Below are 20,871 nucleotides of genomic sequence, written 5' to 3'. Positions count from 1 at the left end.
CATATCTCCAAAAATTATAGTTGTAAGTGTGCCCTATTCCTTTGGATACCGGGAGCTCCAGAGGCTTCTCTGTCCAGCTGTCCCTGCTTTTTTTTTTTTTATTAAAATTTTCACTTTTTAAAAGCCAGCATGCTAAAGGTGAGAAATTGGTGGTAGGTGGTGGTTTTCCAGCATTTGTGGAAATGTCCTGACACTCCCTTTCCCTTGCTAACCATTCCCTAGGCTGGAGTCAAGAGAGGGCAAACCAGAAGGCCCAGCTTTGGGTCTGACACCAAGACGACTGGCTGGGAGGAAAACTTAACAGGCAAAACAGGCTTCTGAGGCACAGTGGAATAGTGAGACTTCTGCATTGCTGCACTGGTGACATCCCCTACAGAAGAGGCTCCTCAGCTGTATATATGGCCAAAATAAAGATCACACCACCTAAAGGGAAAGTGCTGGGCAAACCAGAGATGGAGATGGCAAAGCAGGAACAGAAATGCTGCCACACTGAACAGGAAGCAGGACAGCTTGACTAGGCCAGAGTTCTCTTGCTTCAGGGAACCTGCTCAAGTTTCAGGAATTCATACCCACCCCCTTCACCTAGGATCCCTGCTACAGTGAGTAACTATTCTGTGCAAAGTGCTGAAGAAGGCCAGCACTACTCTCAGCCACTTTCTTACAGCAAAGTTGGGGAAAATAGAATAGCAAAAACAAAACTCATACTTTTCTGTGTGTCTGAAGTTCTCCAGAAGGTTTCCAAATGGAATCTTCTCACAGCCACCCTGTGAAGCAGCCAGGGTAGTGACCTTATGGATGAGTGACAGCCTGTTCAAAGAATGACCTGCCTGTGTCCCAGGATGCAGATTTATGGCTGGGTTTGGATTAATTTCTTTATTTGATTTCCAGTTTTCTTTTCCACTGTTTGTCAGTATTCCCCCGTTCTTATTTTATCAGCTGGATTTGCAGAGAGATGTACTATCAATCAAAAGGGCTTCCTATAGACAGCTCCATGAATTGCCTTTACTCTGATACTCTCATTAGGTTTAGAGATTTCACTGGAAGGATAGCAGAAGGAAATGGATTGTGGTCTGGTATCAAAAGTACTGAAGTAACTGTCCAGTGATAGTTGAAATCACACACATTTTACTCATTTAACAATGTCTGAGTTTGCCATCAGCACCTCAGAGGAGCAAAGCTTGGCTCATAAAGTTGAGTGAGTTACTGAGCCTGCCGCATTGGCCTACTTGCCACCTCCAGAGGTATCTGAAGTCAGCACTGCAGGTTCTGTGAACATTTGGGAAGCTATGCCTCTTAGCCTTCTGGGCCCCTACAGTTGAATTGCTCTCCTATCTGGTACTGAGGGACCAGCAGTCTTCCTACCCTGCCTCTGCTGTTACCACCAATCCGCTTTCTATTAAGGACTGCAGATTTATCTTTCTTAGCCCTGCCTTAACTGGTCTTCCCAGCTCAGACTTCCTTACTCAGTCCATCGTCTCAGGATTTTCTTCAGTGGTCTTTTTCAAACTAGCTGACTTTTCCCTTTTATTTCTCACTAGGAACCCCCCTACCCACTGCAATTTCATCAAATCAAACTGACTGCCCTCTTTCATGCCCCTTCCCTAGTGCCCCAACACAAGCCTGTGCATAAGCTTGAACATTTCTACCTTTGCCAATGGTATTTCCCCTTCAGGCTTACCCTGCTTCCTCCTTCTCAGACTTTTCCAGTCTTTTTTTTTTTTTTTTTTTTTTTCCCCCCCCGAGACGGAGTCTCGCTCTGTTGCCTGGGCTGGATTGCAGTGGCCGGATCTCAGCGCATTGCAAGCTCCGCCTCCCGGGTTCACGCCATTCTCCTGCCTCAGCCTCCTGAGTAGCTGGGACTACAGGCACCCGCCACCTCGCCCGGCTAGTTTTTTGTATTTTTTAGTAGAGACGGGGTTTCACCATGTTAGCCAGGATAGTCTCGATCTCCTGACCTCGTGATCTGCCCGTCTCGGCCTCCCAAGACTTTTCCAGTCTTGATTGTCCTCTCTGTAAACACAAGAATGAATTTCAAGACAAGTTACTTAATGTCTTAGAGCCTGTTTCCCTATCCATTAAAATGGGGCTATAAATTCCTCAGGATGGGATGAGGGTACAAATAAAAAATGAAGCAGGATATTCTTTGTAAAAGCATGTGTACATTTTTTATTGTGTTTCTCCCCAGCTACCTTCCCTCTCCCCGCCACACATATCCTATTTGCAGAGTGTTGGGGGAGGTGGAACTGTGATGTGGGCCCTGCTGTCTAGCAGTCTGCAGTCACACACAGCCATCCAAACTACGAGATTGTATATGATTCAGTGCCAAACTGTGAGCTTTGGGGAATCCAGAAAGAAGGATGAAGTGTCTTTCCCAAGGTTCCTTTGGTTAAATGTGCCACTTGAATTCTGTTCTGACTCCTAGGCATGTGCAAGAGTCAATCACATACGTTCCTGTGGACTTTATCATTTTGGTCCATCTCTTGAGCCCACATGAATACTGTCATGGATGGAGGAGGAAGGTCCAGGCTGGGTCAGGGCCTGAATGCAGGTTTCGTTTGGACTATAGGGGCTAAGTTCACTTTAATAGGCTGTGACCTATTAAAGGAGGCAGGACCCAAGTTTGCACAGAAGGACCATCCTAATTGAGTTAAAGGAGTTGGGGAGTTGATTGTGAGGGGTTTCCTAGATTGCTGCTGGGTAAGGTGATTGAATCTGGGAAGGACAGGGTATTTGATTGCCTAGAAGGATGCACTCTAAGTTCTGGATAAGAATGGTGCCCAAGATGAGCTGGAGGGGAAGGCAAGTGTTTGACCCACTCCCTGAGGTGAGCCTAGGTTAGGGTTAAGATTTGGTGAGTGAACAGGTGCAAATGCTTGTGGCTTATTTATCCAGAAAAAGCATTTTCTGTGTGCCTTTCAGGTCAAGCTGTTACTGCATCCCCTTCAGGCCTGACCCCATCTCCCCCACTCATAGCTCAAGCTGAACAGCCCCTGAAGCTGGGAATCAAGCCCCTTCCTTGTGTTCAGAGCTTCCCCAACCTCCAGTCTCCCCCTAGGGTAGCCTTCTCTTCACATCCTAGAGCAGAAGCGAGTGGCAGGAGCGCAGGGAGTGAGGTCCAGGTTAGAGGACAGGCCAGAAGGCCCTCCGAGAGGGTCCCCCAACCCCTCAACGCCAGGGCAGGTTTGCACGTCCCCAGCAGTAGGCAAGTCGGAGGGATCCTAGGGTTACAGGGGAGGAGAGGGCGGGCTATAAGCATGTCGAGGGTGCACGGGGTGGCGAGGCCACCACAAGGGGGCGATTATCGGGACCGTAGCGCCTAGAGGCGGGGGGGGGGGGTCACCCGATGGCCGAAGGCTGTGTGTGAGCCTCGCTCTCAAACCGCCTCTATTGTGCTAGAGCAGGGGGCGCAAAGAAGAGAGCGGCGACCTTCCCCTTACCCCACCCTGTCGGCCCCGCCTTCCAGGACCCCGCCCCACCCCCGGCTCCGCCTCCACCCCCCGCCCCGCCTCCAGCAGCGGCCCCTTCCTCTCGCAGCTGGTGCTGTGTGCCGCGGAGCCGCGCGTCGCTGTCTCTATGGCCCTGGATCCGAGCGCAAAGGTGAGCAAGGAGGGGGGAGTGCGGGCGGCGGCCTGGCCTGAGTCGGGGGGCTTCGGGCCGGGGGTCGGGCAAGGCCTTCCCCACGTCCATTCTACCCTCCAAGCTGGGCCAGGCCTTTCTCACCGCCAAGTCCCCCGATTCTGCATGAAGGCTCTAGAGGGGCGCGGGCCAGGCCTCGGGCTGCGCGGGGTGCAGACCGGCCATCGCGGAGTCGGGGACCAGCATGGGGAGGGGTCCGCGTGGCGAACAGTGTTCCCCAGGATCTGGGTCACGTCTCCCGGCGTCCGGCGGGATCGAAGGAGAGCTTGTCCTCGAGCTGCAGCAGTAGAGACTGAGGTTAGACCTGACGAAGGGAGAGAACCGCGGACTGTCCAGGATGTTGTAGGGAGGGGGTACCCGGGGAGGGGCTCTCTCAAGCCAGGAGAGACCACCATCCTACTAGGCAGAGGGAGTTACCGCCTACACGAGGCAGGTGGACATCTGGGATGAAGGTCGAGAGCCTGCTGATCCTCCATTGATCCTGTTTTAAGGGTCTCTCCTCCCCAATTCCCTCCACCCCAGGATCTAATAGAGGGAAGGTGATCAGAGTTCAGGGGGCTGGCCCTGGGGAAGAACCCGAACTGTGGAACTTGGGGTGGAGTGTGGGGCGTGGACAGGAGACCTTAAACCCGCTTCGCCACTGAAGGGAGGGGTGGTATGCTCCGCCCTGCCCACTTAGCCCCGCCCCCTCCCAACAGGTTAAGTGGGGGTTGAGAGCGCCAGCCCGTCTCCTACCTCTAGAACTGCAATATACATCGGGGTGGAGGAGTACTAAGTTATGCGTTCCATTCCATCTTTGCTAAAGCTAGGGGCCTCCTCCTGCCTGGGTTAGTTTCCCATTCCCTCCCTTGTAGAGCGGCCTTGACTCATGCACCCATCCCATCTGACCATGCAAGGTCAGAAACCTCCCCCATCACCCCCCTCGCCCACACACACACACACACACACACACACACTTGAAATTGGGCCTTAGAATTGGGACTTTCAGGAACGCAGGCAGGGTTCTTCTCTGCATCTCACCCTAGTGGACACTAGCAGCCCCCAAGCCTATGGTGAAAACTGGACCCCTGTATGCAGGTGTGCTTCTCTCTGCATGGATGTAGTTGTGTGTTCAAGGACTTTGTGTGAACACACATGTACTTGACCCTTCTGTGAACATGATTGCCTGGCCCACTACATCAGTGGGTTTGTGTGCATGTCCCCACACATACATGTGCATGGATAGGACCCTCCTGTTGAATAGGTGCACCGTCCTTGACAGAAACCCATATGTGTGGGTTTATCTCTCCTCAACCTCTGAGGCTGTGTGACCTGCTGAATGGATGGGCATGTAAATTCATCTTCACATGTGAATATGTATGATTACCTGTGGCTGTGGCCCTGTGTGAGCATATGTGTGCACAAACCTCCCTGTGAGTGTATGTGTGAGTGACCCCTGTGAATCCATGTGTTCACAGTCCTCCTTGTGAATGTGTATGTGTGTGTATGTGTGCACCCATGTACATGTACATCATCTTCCTAGAGTCACCCATGTGACTCTTAAACTGTAAGTGTGACATGCACCACACTGAGTGGCTCCTCTAACCTGGGGCATGTTCCTCCTAGCCATAGTGCTCACCACACACATGCCTTTTGCACTGAGCAAATAGGAGGTCCCAAAGGTAAACAGGTGTGCCTTCACAGGGAGGGGTGGGGCATGGCCAGCTTGCCTGAAGCTTCCTGCTGTCCCAGCTCCCAAACAGGGAGCCTATACCCTTTCAGGATCAAGGAATCCTCTTCTCTCCCTTTCATAATCGACTCTCCCCCTCAGGGCTCTGCCCCTGCAGTGCTGACCTTTACCTCTTGAATAAATGCTCCTGTTATCCCTCTGGCCAGTTCCTGATTCCTCCCCTCTTTCCAAGGCCAGATAGTTAATATTTGACCTGGGAGAGGAGGCACCAGTGGCACCCTCTGGCCCTGCCTGTGGGTGACAGATGAGATGGAATGGGTTAGGTCTCTCCACACCTCACCCAGCCAAGGAACTCTTCAAGGAAACCCTGGGTGATTAGGAGGCCTGTTACAGGGGTTGGGAGAGGCCCACCACCCACCCCCATTCCCTCCCCAACTGGTTGGCTTGAGGGAGGGTCCAAGGGCTCAGGGATCCCATCATTTACCTTCTTCACATTGCTTATGTCTCAACTGGCCTTGCACACTACAGCCTCCTGCACAGACATTACACCTGTGCAACCAGGGGGACCCTAGGTACCCACCCCAATGCCTGTGAATGCCTACCTGCAGGTAGGGACACGTGTGGATGCCTAGCCAGAGGGTGCAGTACAGACTGGCATGGGCAGAGATTTGTACCCCCTTAGAGAGGAATACCAAGGAGAAGTTATAATTAAAGAGAAATTCCAGAGGGAGCTCTCAGGCCAGGGAAAAGAAAAAACAAAGGGAAAGCAGGACAAAATAAACAAAGGCCCATTAAACCTCTCTGGTCAGGCCTTCCTGCATAAGGCACCCCCGCAGGCAGCAGGGGCAGCTGCTGACCGAGTTGCATCTCATTGTTGAGAGAAGCAGGCATTCTCTCAGAGAACCCCAGCTCCTTTGACTTGAGGGCCTAGCGGAGCTTCTGACTTGGCCAGAAGAGGGTCATGACCTTGGGTTCGGGTTGTGGGTGTCTAGGGTCTTGTAAGGAAGGTAAGTTCCACCCCAGCCTCCAGCATCAGAGCAAAGGGATAGACAGAATGATTGTGAGTTGATCCTGTCGTGGGCGTTCTGTGGATGCTGGGCCTCCTTCCTTCAGTGCCCCCTGAAGTCTGGGTAACGCCATCCATCTTCCACCCACATACAGATCAAAGAGTTTTTTTTTTTCCCTGTTTTTTCTTCAGAAAACGGACCTCAGAAAACCAGGACTAGCTCTACTGTCGGGGGCAGGGTGACCCCATCAGTAACCTACAACCCCTCTAGAACTTCACAACTCCCTCTCACCATGGAGTTTGCATTTGATGCAGAAAGGCATGTGACCCCTCCCTCCTTCTGACCTCTTAGCTGGGATTCCATGGCCACACAACCCTGTGACTCCATGTCCCCCCGATTCCAGGACCCCCCATGGCCCCATGATTCCTTGACTCCCATGAGCTTATGACCTCTGACCTTCCAAGTGACTTCCTTGGACTTTGACCTCTGTGACTGTCCTTCCCATTCCCTGCCCCTACAACCTGTGACTCTGGCTCCCTTTGGGGGTCTTGCTAGTCTGGGCCTCCCCAGGAAGATGTGGGGGAGGCTGTGGCCCTTCCTCCTGAGCATCCTCATAGCAACTGCAGTCCCGGGACCCTCACTGCGGAGACCATCTAGAGAACTAGATGCCACCCCTCGGATGACCATACCCTATGAAGGTTAGACCCTCAACCTCAAAAGGCAGCAGGAGCCAGGGCTGGGGGTGGGAAGGCACCCCAGAACTAGACTCACTGTACCTGCTCTCCCCAGAGCTCTCTGGGACCCGGCACTTCGCGGGCCAAGCCCAGAACTACTCAACACTGCTCCTGGAGGAGGCCTCAGCAAGGCTGCTGGTGGGAGCCCGAGGTGCCCTGTTCTCTCTCAGTGCCAACGACATAGGAGATGGGGCTCACAAAGAGGTCAGGCCCTGGAACCTGGACCACCCAGAGGGTCTCCATCCTCATCCAGCTCCCTGGGACCTCAACTTCCTGAAAACCCTGCCAAGCCTTCCATAGCCCCCCCGGTCAGACAGCACTGCCCTTCCCAGCCCAGGTGTCCCTTGCATTCAATGTTCCTTCTGAAATTGATCCTCACCCCAATTTCCCCAGCTCCGTGGGGTCCTATTGCCTGGTCCTATGAGTAATAGGTATTGGGGTCAATGCATCAGCCTATTCCCTTTGCCCCCACTAGATCCACTGGGAAGCCTCCCCAGAGATGCAAAGCAAATGTCATCAAAAAGGGAAAAACAACCAGGTATGTCATCTGCCCTGTCCCCAGCTCCTTTCCTCCTCTTCTTCCTCAATCAGGGATGCCAGGGTTGTTGGGGACACAGATGGGTAGGTACAGACCTGCCAGTAAATCTCAGCAACCACAGTAAACATTGTAAGCATTGCCAGAGTGGCAAGCCATGGGCACAGCATTTTTTTTTTCTGTTTTTGAGGTTGGGTCTCACTCTGTCATCCAGGTTGGAGTACAGTGACATGATCATAGTTCACTGTGGCCTTAAACTCCTGGGCTCAGGGGATCCTTCCACTTCAGCCTCCTGAGTGGCTAGGACCACAGGCATATGCCACGCCGAGCTAAGTATTTTATTTTTTGTAGAGACAGGGTCTTGCTATGTTGCCCAGGCTGGTCTTGAACTCCTGGCCTCAAGCAGTCCTCCTACCTTGGCCTCCCAAAGTGCTGGGATTACAAATGTAAGCCATTGCACCTGGCATCTGGGCACAGTACTTCTAATTCAAACATCTGGTGGCCTACTAGCTTGTCCTGCAATGGCATCTTCATCTTCTCTGGGATCCCAAATAATCATCATAACAATAAGTAGGCTGGATGCGGTGGCTCACATCTGTAATCCCAACAACTCAGGGAGGCTGAGGGTGGGAGAACAGCTTGAGTCCAGGAGTTTGAGACCAGTCCTGGCAACACACCAAGACCTGTTGTGTCAAAATATATACAAAAAAAAAAAAAAAAAAAAATTAGCCAAGTATGCTGGCATGCACCCGTAGTCCCAGCTACTTGGGAGGCTGAGTGGGAGTATCACTTGGGCCTGGGAGGTTGAGGCTACGTGAGCTATAATTAAGCTACTACATTCCAGCCTGGACGACAAAGCAAAACCCTGTCTCAAAAAAACAGACCAACAAAAAACAGTAAGTAACCTCTACAGATGCTTACTTAGGATGGGGTTACTTCCCATTAAAGCCATCATAATAAATTGAACCATTGTTAAGTCAGGGACCATCTATAGTAAGTGCTGATTTAGCTATTATCTCAGTTAATTCTAAAATAACCCTATGAAATGGTATTATCCCACATTTCGCAGATGAGAAAAATGAGGCTTTGGTCAAGGAATAGTTGAAATACCCAGTATTCCATGGAGAGGCATTAATGAAGCGTCAGCCCTTTCCAGCTAAAGAATAGGGTGTCTTGGCCGGGCGCGGTGGCTCAAGCCTGTAATCCCAGCACTTTGGGAGGCCGAGACGGGAGGATCACGAGGTCAGGAGATCGAGACCGTCCTGGCTAACACAGTGAAACCCCGTCTCTACTAAAAATACAAAAAAACTAGCCGGGCGAGGTGGCGGGCGCCTGTAGTCCCAGCTACTCCGGAGGCTGAGGCAGGAGAATGGCGTAAACCCGGGAGGCGGAGCTTGCAGTGAGCTGAGATCCGGCCACTGCACTCTAGCCCGGGCAACAGAGCAAGACTCCGTCTCAAAAAAAAAAAAAAAAGAATAGGGTGTCTCCAAGGGTCCCATGTCTGGCTATGTAATGGCTCTATCTGGAGAGCTTTTATAAAATAAACAACCCTGGGCTGGGCATGGTGGGTCACACTTGTAATCTCAACTCTTTGGGAGGCCAAGGCAGGAGGATCACTTGACCCCAAGAGTTCAACTCCATCTCTAATTAAAAAAAAAAAAAAAAAAAAAATTCCCAAGGTCCACTGGGCCAAGGTGGGCCGGGGGTGGTGTTGGGACAGCTGCATTTAAAAAGGCATCTCCAAGAGCTTCCATCAAAGACTGCCTCTTGGTGCAGCACGAGTAGAAAACAGGGCTGGGGAGGCAGGTGGAACCAGGTCATAGAAGGCCACAGATGCCCAGCTGGGAGTTTGGGTTTTATTCTGTGACAGTGAACACTCTCACAATTTGATATTTTAGAGGCTCCAACTTTAATGTATCACCCAAATATATTATAAATGCAGGTGCCAAACTCAGTAGGTCTGGGGAAGGGCCCAAGTCTGCAATTCCAACAAGCTCCCAAGTGAAGTTGATGCTGCTGGTCCCCAGACCACACTTTGGATAGCAAGGCTTTATAGAACAGTTCCCAAAGCATGTTCTGAGGAACACTAATTTTCAAAGGAGGGGTTTAGATGTCAAATGAGTTTGGGAAACACTGCATGCCCAGTCCCCCAATGCACAGCAACATCCTTCAGGCTCTAGGAAGTAACCCCAGTAAAGATAGGTTTCACCTGTGGTTTCTAAAGTTATTTGAGCAGAGAATACCTCCCTACCCCCCTTTAAAAAATGTAAACATCCGCTGGGCGCGGTGGCTCAGGCCTGTAATCCCAGCACTTTGGGAGGCCGAGGCGGGTGGATCACGAGGTCAAGAGATCAAGACCAGCCTGGCCAACATGGTGAAACCCTGTCTCTACTAAAAATACAAAAATCAGCTGGACGTGGTGACACACACCTGTAGTCCCAGCTACTTGGGAAACTGAGACAGGAGAATCTCTTAAACCCAGGAGGTGGAGGTTGCAGTGAGCTGAGATCACGCACTACACTCCAGCCTAGCGGCAGAGCGAGACTCCGTCTCAAGAAAAATAAATACATAAATAAATAAACAAACAAACCTCTTGGGGAAACACCACTCTAGGAATATTTTTCTGGCCCCAGGCACTGGATGGATGAAAATAGGGTGAGTCTGGAGGCAAGAAAAGCAGTGAGGAGGCTGGGGCATCATTTGGGTCAGAGGAAGGGACCTGAGCAGGCTTATGGAGAGGAGGGACAGATGCCAGTGGCTTGTACCAGGTGAGGGAGCAGGAAGAGACACAAAGAGGCCTGTATGGATTTAAACCCTGGGTAACAGGCAAGAGGACGAATCATTAACATGGCAAAGGAGTCAAGAGACTGGTAGCTGAGGGCATTTGACAGGCAGAGAAGACCAGTGTGACTGGAGTGGGGTGAGTGAGGCCAGAGGAAGGGGCAGAGTCCCATCACACAGGGCTAGGAGCATGTGGGACTCTATGCTCAGGTCACTGATGAGCCGATACAGTGCTGTGATCCACTTGACTTTTTTTTTTCAGACATGGTCTCACTCTGTTGTCCAGATTGGAGTGCAGTGGTTCACTGCAGCCTCGACCTCCTGGGCTCAAACAATTCTCTTGCCTAAGCCTCCCAAGTAGCTAGGGCTAAAGGTGCATGCCACCACACAGAGATGAGGTCTTGCTATGTTGTCCAGGCTGGTCTTGGACTCCTGGGCTCCAGTGATCCTCCCACCTCAGTATCCCAAAGTGCTGGGATTACAGGTGTGAGCTATCACACCTGACTAGGTTTACATTTTTAGAATATCCCTTGGAAAGTGGTTGGAGAGTAGCAAAAGTGTGTTGTTTGGTAAAATATCTCTGGAAGGAAACTTCAGACAATAGTAACAGCAGTCTTCTTTGCAGGCAACCTGGGAGACAGGGATAAATGGGAGACTCCTTGTTTATAACATACCCCTTTGTACTTTCTGAGTTTTATACTATGTACATGTAATCATCGTTGACTGAATAAATAGCTGTTATAAAAGTCATTTTTATAAAAGAGAAGGTTGGGAGGAGCTATCAGGTAACAACTGCAGTTGTCTAAGGAAGAGGTCATGGTGGTCATTTGGACTGGGTGCTGTTGGTGGAGTCAAAGTGGACCAAGTCAAGAGACATTTAGGACAATGAATTAATTGTGGAGAGGGACTGAATGTGGGGGTGAGAAAGTAGGAAGCAGCAAGGATAATTCCTGGCTTCTAAGTTGAGTCGTAGGATGGATGAAGTGAGGTGGGAAAGACTGGATAAACAGGTTTAGGAAAGATGTAGGTTATGGAGGAGGGGATGAACTTGGCTTCTGACAAGGTGAGTTTAAAGCATCCCTGGGATATCAGGTGGAGAGCGAGCTGGCATCTGGGGATAGATTTGGTTGTATCACCCCAGCGGGGAGGGCAGGAGTTCCAAGAATAGAAAGAGTTGCTGAGAAGGAGCTGAATGGGAGAGGAGAAGCACCTCAGGATGGTGGAATCCCTGGCAGCTCTTGAACCAGGGGTGGAGGGAACTGCAAGAGACACAGGAGATAGTGGCAAAGTGGTGTCAGATAATCTGAGGGACAGAGGAGAGAAATAGTGTCCTATTACTGGGAGGCCAAGGAGAGTGAGTTCCAGGAAATATTCTGGAGCAGTGAAAAGGATCACAGGTATCCTGGAAAGAACCGTTTGTCCTGTGGGTAGGGACAAGAGCCAAACTACAAGCTAGACTAATGGAGGAGGCCTCTAGTCAGGCAGAGGGCTCACAGCCCTCTCCACCTCATCCCACAGACGGAGTGCTTTAACCATGTGCGGTTCCTGCAGCGGCTCAATTCCACCCATCTCTATGCATGTGGGACTCACGCCTTCCAGCCCCTCTGTGCAGCAATTGTGAGTATACCTGTGTGGTGCCAGATCTCTGTTGACTTCATTAGGGATGGGATCATGTTCGAGATGCCAAAGAAGAGACTCAGAGCCAGTGAAGGAGACGGATGGTTTATTAAGGGGACTTCCATACAGGACAGTCCTGTGGTGGCGGGCTGCACTGGAGAACCACTCCCCTTTGTAAAAAGCATGCAGTTTATATAGCATTTTCACTTAGCAGCCTCCCCCTAATCATCTCCACCTGGCAAACTTCATTTAACCCAAAACAAAGGGACTTGATCCCCTGGATGGCATGTGTTCCACAGGAGGGGCTAGGGGCTCATATGTTCTTCATAGATAAGGAATCTCTGGGTTGGCCACTTGCAGATTTGGAACTCCAAACATACATTGTTTTTAGGCCATAAGGTCATTCTCAGGGGATGCTTAAGTTATTGCTGTCAGGTGCATCTGCCATACAACCTGCCCCTAGCCCTGATCGCTGATCCCTGACCCCAGATTGATCTGACTTGGACCCACTGTTCCTACCTGTCCTCTGAACCAGTTACTGCTGGTCCCTTGTTCCCTAGGATGCTGAGGCCTTCACCTTGCCAACCAGCTTTGAGGAGGGGAAGGAGAAGTGTCCTTACGACCCAGCCCGTGGCTTCACGGGCCTCATCATTGGTAAGCAGGCCCTCTTCCCTATCACAAGCATGATGTTTTTAGGATGTGGATCTCATCTCTAGGACCTGCCACCATGTATATGTCATGTGCCCTGTTGTATATGACATGTCTCTCATGCCTGGAATGTCCCCACGCCAGATGGAGGCCTCTACACAGCCACTCGGTATGAATTCCGGAGCATTCCCGACATCCGTCGGAGCCGCCACCCACACTCCCTGAGAACTGAGGAGACACCAATGCATTGGCTCAATGGTTAGGAGGATGAGGCACAGGATGATGGGGGGTAGGGGACTATTTCTTCATTTTTACTCCCTTGGCCAGCTGACCACCCCACCCCCAAATCCCCAGGTGAGCCTGTCCATTCCATTCCTGTGTGTTGTCAAGTGACGGGTAGGCCTCAGAGTGGGGGAAAGGGGTCCTCAGCCTGTCTCAAAAGCCTCTCACACTGCCTGACCCACAGATGCTGAGTTTGTGTTCTCCGTCCTCGTGCGGGAGAGCAAGGCCAGTGCAGTGGGTGACGACGACAAGGTATACTACTTCTTCACGGAGCGTGCCACTGAGGAGGGCTCTGGCAGCTTCACTCAGAGCCGCAGCAGTCACCGTGTGGCCCGTGTGGCTCGTGTCTGCAAGGTGGATAGGGCTGATGTTGGGGCATGGGTATAGAGGTTGGACCTCTGACCCTGGCCCCTTAACCCATACCCCTACCTCCCCAGGGAGACCTGGGAGGGAAGAAGATCCTGCAGAAGAAGTGGACATCCTTCCTGAAAGCCCGTCTCATCTGCCACATTCCACTGTATGAGACACTGCGTGGGGTCTGCAGCCTGGATGCTGAAACCTCAAGCCGTACACACTTCTATGCAGCCTTCACGCTGAGCACACAGTGGTCAGTGCAGGGACAATGGGGAGGCAAGGAACTGGGGACAGCATAGGGGCTGGAGCAGAGGTCAGTGAAGATGAGATAGGATCCACTGTGGGGAGGTCTGGCTGGAAAGTGAATTTTTTTTTTTTTTTTTTTTTTTAAGAGGGAATCTCGCTCTGTTGCCAGGCTAGAGTGCAGTGGCGTGATCTCAGCTCACTGCAATCTCCGCCTCCCGGGTTCAAGTGATTCTCCTGCCTCAGCCTCCCAAGTAGCTGGGACTACAGGCACCTGCCACCACACCTGGCTAATTTTTGCATTTTTAGTAGAGACGGGGTTTCACCACGTTGCCCAAGATGGTCTCGATCTCTTGACCTCGTGATCCACTGGCCTCGGCCTCTCAAAGTGCTGGCAAAGTGAGAATTTTAAGCACATCAAGCTAGAGAATCAAGAATTTTAAGCACATCAAGCACATAGAGCCAGAGAATGAATGCAGTGGTCCACTGACTCACAGGAGAGGCCCTGTGGGACTATAGCTGGGGTTGGCCAGGGTAACAGTGAGCTTCAGGCTGAGCATGGGTTGGGGGGCAAGCTTGACTCTGTAACTCGCCCCCCTTGCCCTATGTCCCATTCCTAGGAAGACCCTGGAGGCCTCAGCCATCTGCCGCTATGACCTGGCAGAGATCCAGGCTGTCTTTGCAGGACCCTATATGGAATACCAGGATGGTTCCCGGCGCTGGGGTCGCTATGAGGGTGGGGTGCCTGAGCCCCGGCCTGGCTCGGTGAGTGCCCAGGCCTGGGACCAGTGCTGAGCAGACAGAGCCCAGGGAAGGGTCAGTGAGTCTGGCCTTGTGGAGAGGGCAGGCAGGTGGTGGAGTCCCGAGGTTCACCACCTTTGTCCCCCACCCCAGTGTATCACAGATTCATTGCGCAGCCAAGGCTACAATTCATCCCAAGACTTGCCATCCCTGGTCCTGGACTTTGTAAAGTTGCACCCACTGATGGCTCGGCCCGTTGTGCCCACACGTGGAAGGCCCCTGCTGCTCAAGCGCAATGTACGCTACACACACCTTACAGGGACACCTGTCACCACGCCTGCTGGACCCACCTATGACCTGCTCTTTCTGGGCACAGGTGCTTCTGATCCCAATCCCTGATCCCTGTTGGCCCTGATCACTAATGCTTCTGAATCCATTAATTCCTGCCATGACTAATCTGGAGTTCCCAATGTCCTGAGGGTCCACTGCTCCTGGCTGAGTCCTTGTTCTGCACCTCATGACTCCTGAGCTGTTCCTATTAGGCCTCTTGCAGGGTGCTGAGAACAGATCCCATAGTTGGGGTCTGACTCTCTGCTCTTTCCATGCCAGCTGATGGCTGGATCCACAAGGCCGTAGTCCTGGGCTCTGGGATGCACATTATTGAAGAGACACAAGTGTTCAGGGAGCCCCAGTCTGTGGAAAATCTAGTCATCTCTCTAATGCAGGTAACCCTTCTCTGTGACCCTTAATATAGGCTTGCTGAAATAGGAGGAGGGAGTGGGGAGGTTGGGCAGAGGCTGTGTATCTGTAAGTCTGAGTGGAGGCATTGCTGACCAACTGTCCTATCTGGCTCCCAGCACAGCCTCTATGTGGGGGCTCCTAGCGGAGTCATCCAGCTACCACTCTCCAGCTGCTCCCGCTACAGATCCTGCTATGACTGCATCTTGGCCCGAGACCCCTACTGTGGCTGGGACCCTGGCACCCATGCCTGCATGGCAGCCACCACCATAGCCAACAGGTCCCAGGGAAGCAGGTGGGAAGTGGTGGGGGGTGAGAGTCACATGTGGCCTGAGTGGAGGAGGAAGGCCTGGGGGAGTGCAGGGGCTAGTTATTGGTAACAGACCTATCTACCCTGTCACTGGGAAACTGAAACCCAGTTCCCCTTGTTCATAAAACCTGATCTTCTGTCCCAGGACAGCACTGATACAGGACATAGAGAGAGGAAATCGAGGCTGTGAGAGCAGCAGGGATACAGGTAAGTGACTCATACGAGTGTGGGTCTAGCTGCACAGCCTCTCCTCTTTGCCATTTACTGCTATGTGTACGTACACGTTTGTATCTGAGTGGCTTTGGCTGTGTGCATTTGGTAAGGATGACTCAAATGCAGAGCCTGGCACAGAGTAAGTGCTCAACAAACATTTACTGCCCAAATGAATTATAAAGTAGGAAACACATTCAAGATGTGAAGTGTGTTGTCACTTCTAGAGCTTATAGCCAAGTAGTGGATGACAAGGGTTCAGGAACGTGATGGGTATTTCCCCAAGGGAGATCAGATGACTGAGCTGATATCTGAAGAACAAAAGTTAATCATCATAGCTAAGATGTATTAAGTATTTACTGTGTGCCAGGCACTGATCTAAATACTTCTATGCATGATGTCATTTATTCTCACAGCATTCTTATGAGAAAGGTGCCATTATTATTATCCCCATGAGGGACCTCTCTGAGGCCCAGGGAGTGTAAGTAAATTGCTCAAACTTATTCAGCTATTAAGAAACTGGACCAGAATTCAAACCTGGCTGAGTACAGCGGCTCACGCCTGTAATCCCAGCACTCTGGGAGGCCAAGGTAGGTAGATTGCTTGAGCTCAGGAATTGGAGACCAGCCTGGGCAACATGGCAAAACCCCATCTCTACAAAAAATACAAAAATTAGCCAGGTATGGTGGCACATGTCTGTAGTCCCAGCTACTTGGAAAGCTGAGATGGGAGGATCACTTGAGCCTGGGAGGTGGAGGTTGCAGTGAGCCAAGATCACACCATTGCACTCCAGCCTGGGTAACAGAGTGAGACCTCATGAAAGAAAGAAAGAGGGCCGGGTGCGGTGGCTCAAGCCTGTAATCCCAGCACTTTGGGAGGCCGAGGTGGGCAGATTACAAGGTCAGGAGTTCGAGACCAGCCTGGCCAATATGGTGAAACCCCATCTCTACTAAAAATACAAAAAATTAGCCAGGAGTGGTGGCGGACACCTGTAGTCCCAGCTACTCGGGAGGCTGAAGCAGGAGAATTGCTTGAACCCAGGAGGCGGAGGTTGTAGTGAGCTGAGATTAGGCCACTGCACTCCAGCCTGGGTGACAAAGCGAGACTCCATCTCCAAAAAAAAAAAAAAAAGAAAAAAAAGAGAGAAAGAGAGAGAGACAGACAGACAGACAGAGAGAAAAAGACAGAAAGCAAGGAAGGAAAGGAAGGAATGGAAGGAAGAAAGAATTCAAACCTGACCCTAAGCAGTCTGACTTGACTTTGTGCTTCTGGTCACTATACTATATTATACTATCTCCCACAAGTTAGCCAGGCAAGCAGACGACATGGGGTAATGGGGTGACATGCAAGCAGAGGGAGCAGCAGGCAGAGGGAGGCTGGCACATTTGAGTGACAGGAGAATGGGCTGGACAAGTGGGCAAAGACCATGTTGAAGATTTTGGTCTTTATCCGAAAAGCAACAGGAAATCTCTGAAGAGTTTTAGGCCGGAGAGTGGCAAGATCAGATTTGTGTTTTTAAAATACCTCTCTTGGAGAATGGATTACATGGGGCCAGAGTGGGCCAGGAGTCATGGAAGGAGAGAGATCAACAGGTCTAAGATAGATGCCAGAAACCGAATCTTCGTGCGAGTTAGGTACAAACATGAAGAAGGGCCGGGCACAGTGGCTCATGCCTATAATCCCAGCACTTTGGGAGGCCAAGGCAGTTGGATCACTTGAGGTCAGGAGTTCAAGACCAGCCTGGCCAACATGGTGAAACCCTGTCTCTACTAAAAATACAAAAACTAGCCGGGCATGGCGGCACATGCCTGTAATCCCAGCTACTCAGGAGCCTGAGGCAAGAGAATTGCATGAACCGGGGAGGCGGAGGTTGCAGTGAGCTGAGATCACGTCACTGTACTCCAGCCTGGGTGACAGAATGAGACTCCATCTCAAAAAAACAAAACAAACAAAAAAAGGCAAACAAGAAAGAGGAGGGAGACTCCCAGGTTTCTGACGTAAGCAACTGTCTGGCTGGTTGTGCCATTCATAGTGGTGGCAATTCAAGGAAAGGGCCTGGCGTAGTTTGGGAGAAAAGCTTTGGCCTTTGAAGTGTCCAAGAGACCTCATGTGGAGATGCCCAGCACATGGTAGACATCCAAGTCTGGCACTCAGGAGAGAAGTCTGAGGGAGAGACTAGGAGTTACTGGCAGATGGCAGAAAGTGAAACTACAGGAGAGGATGAGAGAATGGAGAGAGAATGGAAAAGGCACTGCCTGCTTCCCGGGAAGGGCCAACGTGAACCTTACATGGAAGCATGAGCACAGAGCCTAGGTCAGCTGTCACGGTGATTCCGGGTTCTGCGCTTGGTGCCAGGGACTTGGCAGTCAACAGTCTGGCTTGCCATCTCTAATCCCTTCCTGAGATGGGCTGGTACTGACCTCTCCCCCAACCCCCACAGGGCCACCACCACCACTGAAGACCCGCTCTGTGCTCCGGGGTGATGATGTCCTCCTGCCCTGTGACCAGCCATCCAACCTGGCCCGGGCCTTGTGGCTACTCAATGGAAGCATGGGCCTGAGCGATGGACAGGGTGGCTACCGTGTGGGCGTGGATGGGCTGCTGGTGACAGATGCACAGCCTGAGCACAGTGGCAACTATGGCTGCTATGCTGAGGAAAATGGCCTCCGCACCCTGCTGGCCTCCTATAGCCTTGTGGTCCGGCCAGCTACTCCTGCCCCAGCTCCGAAAGCCCCTGACACACCTGGGGCACAGCTGGCACCTGATGTGAGACTGCTCTATGTGCTAGCCATTGCCGCACTTGGTGGCCTCTGTCTCATCCTGGCCTCCTCCCTCCTCTATGTGGCCTGTCTGCGGGAAGGCAGACGAGGGCGCCGACGGAAATACTCACTGGGTCGGGCCAGCCGGGCAGGAGGATCTGCCGTGCAACTGCAGACAGTCTCAGGCCAGTGTCCTGGAGAGGAAGATGAGGGCGATGAGGAGGAGGGGGCTGGGGGCCTGGAGGGCAGCTGTCTCCAGATCATCCCTGGGGAGGGAGCCCCAGCCCCACCACCCCCACCGCCCCCACTGCCACCAGCTGAGCTGACCAATGGCCTGGTGGCACTGCCCAGCCGGCTGCGAAGGATGAATGGCAATAGCTATGTGCTTCTGAGGCAGAGCAACAATGGAGTACCAGCAGGGCCCTGCTCCTTCGCTGAGGAACTCAGCCGCATCCTGGAGAAAAGGAAGCACACACAGCTCGTGGAGCAGCTAGATGAGAGCTCTGTCTGAGCCCAGTCTCCCAGAACAAATGCTCTTCCAAGCCAGCCTGTCTGTCCCAGGCTGGGCCACTGCCTCCCTAACACAGCCACCCTACCTTCATTCCCCCGACTCTATGCCCTTTTCCCAACTTTTTGATGTCCCTGTAGGGCTGGCCAGTCAGGCCCAGCCAAAGCCCCCTCCTCAGTCTCCACAGACCCACATGTGAGCAGCCCAGGCCCATCGGTGCTCCTCAGAGGTAGGTGCTCCCTCAGGATCAGGTGCCCTGCAGACCCAGAGCCAGTTCCTATCCCCTAACCTAAACACTTTAGAGGCGAGGATTCCATCCTCCTGTTCCATTCATCTGCCCAAACCCTTTCTCTTTCTCCCAGGCAGGGCTCTGCAGGTCCATATGGGCTCAATGTCACCACCCTCTGCATGGCCCTGTGTGCTGGATGGTCCTGAAACCAGACAAGACCTCTGCCAGCCACCTAAGCCCTGCGTATATTCACATGCACACGTGGAAGAATGTTTATCGGCTGGGCTGCAGTGCCCCTACCCTCACCTTCTCCTGGTGCATTCTTGTTTCATCCCTGCTTCTGAACTTGGGGTACCCTCCCAATTGCCACATCCTATCTGGTCCTCTTCCCCAGCCCCATGTGGTGACCTCTTTGTCAAGAGCTTGGGAACAGGCCAGCCGGGGGAGGTAAGACTGCATCACTCCCCTCCTCTCCCTTCCTGTGTGGCCCTTGTGAATCAGCCTCCCCACTCTCCTTGGTCATTGTCAAGAGTATCAGAGACAGAGCTCCAGGCATGTCCCATCCCCATGCACATGTGGCAACACACACCTGTATCACACATGTGCTTACATTTCCACTCACATGCACCTCTGAGCCTCCCCGTGCTGCCTTGGACCTGTGTCTGTTGGGTTTGGTCCGTGGACATTTCAGAGGGAGATCCCCCTCCCGTTTAGCTGTCCTCACAGGCCCTTCCTTAGGATGGATGACCAACACTGCACTCAATGAGCCAGCCTCTCTTTTGGGGGAATCAAGCATTTGCTTCCCCTAGACTACAGCAGGGAAAGGGAGGAGAAATCTGATGTCTCGATTGGCATATGAAGCCCGTTCTTGGAACTATGCAAAGGGCAGTGGCTGGGAGTTTGGATGCTTAGCTCCTACCCCTGTCCTACCTCACCGGGGCACTTTCAAGGTCCAGGGGCCTCTGAAGTCTCTAGGCCTATATGGGACAATCAATTCTGACTGAGCTTCCCCATTCCCCTCGGGTGAGGATGACTGTTATTTTTGTAGCTGAGAACGTGGAATCCCACGCGTTTTTACTGCCCTTCACCCAAACTCTCCCACCTCCACCCCACAATGAATGTATTTATTGTGAGAATGGCTATACTTCTTTAGGAATGCCCCCACTTACCACCAGGTGGGTGGAACAGGCATGTGACAGAGTGGGGAGCCTGGGCTCAGTTTCTCCCCCTGCCGTTGGTTAATAAACACCCTCTTTCCCCACAGCTATGAGTAGTCTGCTTCATCTAGATGGGCCCAGCCCTGATCACCAGGGGACAGGCTCCTGAGCCTATACAGGTGCCGCAGTGATGTCTGCTTCCAGGGTTGGCTCTGCTCCCCAATACAACTATGTGCAGAGGAGACTGGGATCCTCTGCTTCCATCCAGACTCCTTGGCAGGCACACAGGCCTCTTTATTAAGGTTCACACTATTCATTGATCATGGTGTTAGGGCATGACAAGAAAATGACAACGGTTCAAGAATTCTTACGAGGATTTCTAGATTTTTATTTTCTGGCTCTCATTTCCCCACCATCCCCCCTTTTTAAACTAAGACTAGAAAATATTAATCAGCCTTCCTGCCCTTCACCAAGGTTCTCAGCACCCCCCACCAGCTGGCTCAGGGGACATGGATTTTATTTCTGCACAAAGAGGGACGTGGGGGGAAGGAGATGTATAGCTAAGACCACAGAAAGCTTGTTAGCCAGGGAATAACTCCCCTCTCCCTTTCAGGGGTCAGGCCTAGATTAATTACTTGGCCTTTAATACTAACCACCTGACGGTTGTTATATGTTCTGCGTCTAGTTTTAAAATAATGAAAACTGAGGCTTGT

At 52.0% G+C, this 20,871-nt stretch overlaps 1 protein-coding gene across 3 annotated transcripts; it reads left to right on the top strand.

Annotated features, from left to right (window-relative positions):
• The first annotated feature begins 3,521 nt into the window (after window positions 1–3,521).
• On the top strand, window positions 3,522–20,264 carry SEMA4G (semaphorin 4G). 3 transcript variants are annotated; one of them, XR_004060029.1, is made up of 16 exons: window positions 3,522–3,597; window positions 6,504–7,010; window positions 7,102–7,250; window positions 7,522–7,584; window positions 11,881–11,979; window positions 12,540–12,633; window positions 12,772–12,885; window positions 13,094–13,263; window positions 13,347–13,516; window positions 14,127–14,271; window positions 14,401–14,623; window positions 14,857–14,972; window positions 15,105–15,280; window positions 15,441–15,502; window positions 17,946–19,001; window positions 19,135–20,264. XR_004060029.1 is itself a non-coding variant. In XM_030940659.1 (16 exons), exons 3-16 carry the CDS (start codon window positions 6,887–6,889, stop codon window positions 18,773–18,775), a joined length of 2,535 nt encoding a protein of 844 aa, XP_030796519.1. In that variant the 5' UTR covers window positions 3,555–3,597; window positions 3,858–3,933; window positions 6,504–6,886; the 3' UTR covers window positions 18,776–20,264. The 3 variants fall into 3 exon arrangements, 2 of the variants coding, with proteins under 2 accessions (XP_030796518.1, XP_030796519.1); XM_030940659.1 differs by adding an exon at window positions 3,858–3,933 and having other exon boundaries at window positions 3,555–3,597; window positions 17,946–20,264; XM_030940658.1 differs by having other exon boundaries at window positions 17,946–20,264.
• The last annotated feature ends 607 nt before the right edge of the window (window positions 20,265–20,871 follow it).

The sequence above is a fragment of the Rhinopithecus roxellana genome, chromosome 11 (genome assembly GCF_007565055.1).
Source record: "Rhinopithecus roxellana isolate Shanxi Qingling chromosome 11, ASM756505v1, whole genome shotgun sequence".
Classification (NCBI taxonomy): Eukaryota; Metazoa; Chordata; class Mammalia; order Primates; family Cercopithecidae; genus Rhinopithecus; species Rhinopithecus roxellana.
Note: the sequence above shows the minus strand (reverse complement) of the source record. Positions and strands in the feature narration are given on the sequence as shown.

Bases quoted from the DNA above. Each gene is read 5' to 3' on its own strand.
- SEMA4G (XM_030940658.1), top strand. From the start codon at position 6,887: ATGTGGGGGAGGCTGTGGCCCTTCCTCCTGAGCATCCTCATAGCAACT. The intron at 12,886-13,093 runs GTTAGGAGGATG...CCTGACCCACAG, and splicing joins ACCAATGCATTGGCTCAATG to ATGCTGAGTTTGTGTTCTCC. The intron at 14,272-14,400 runs GTGAGTGCCCAG...CCCCCACCCCAG, and splicing joins CTGAGCCCCGGCCTGGCTCG to TGTATCACAGATTCATTGCG.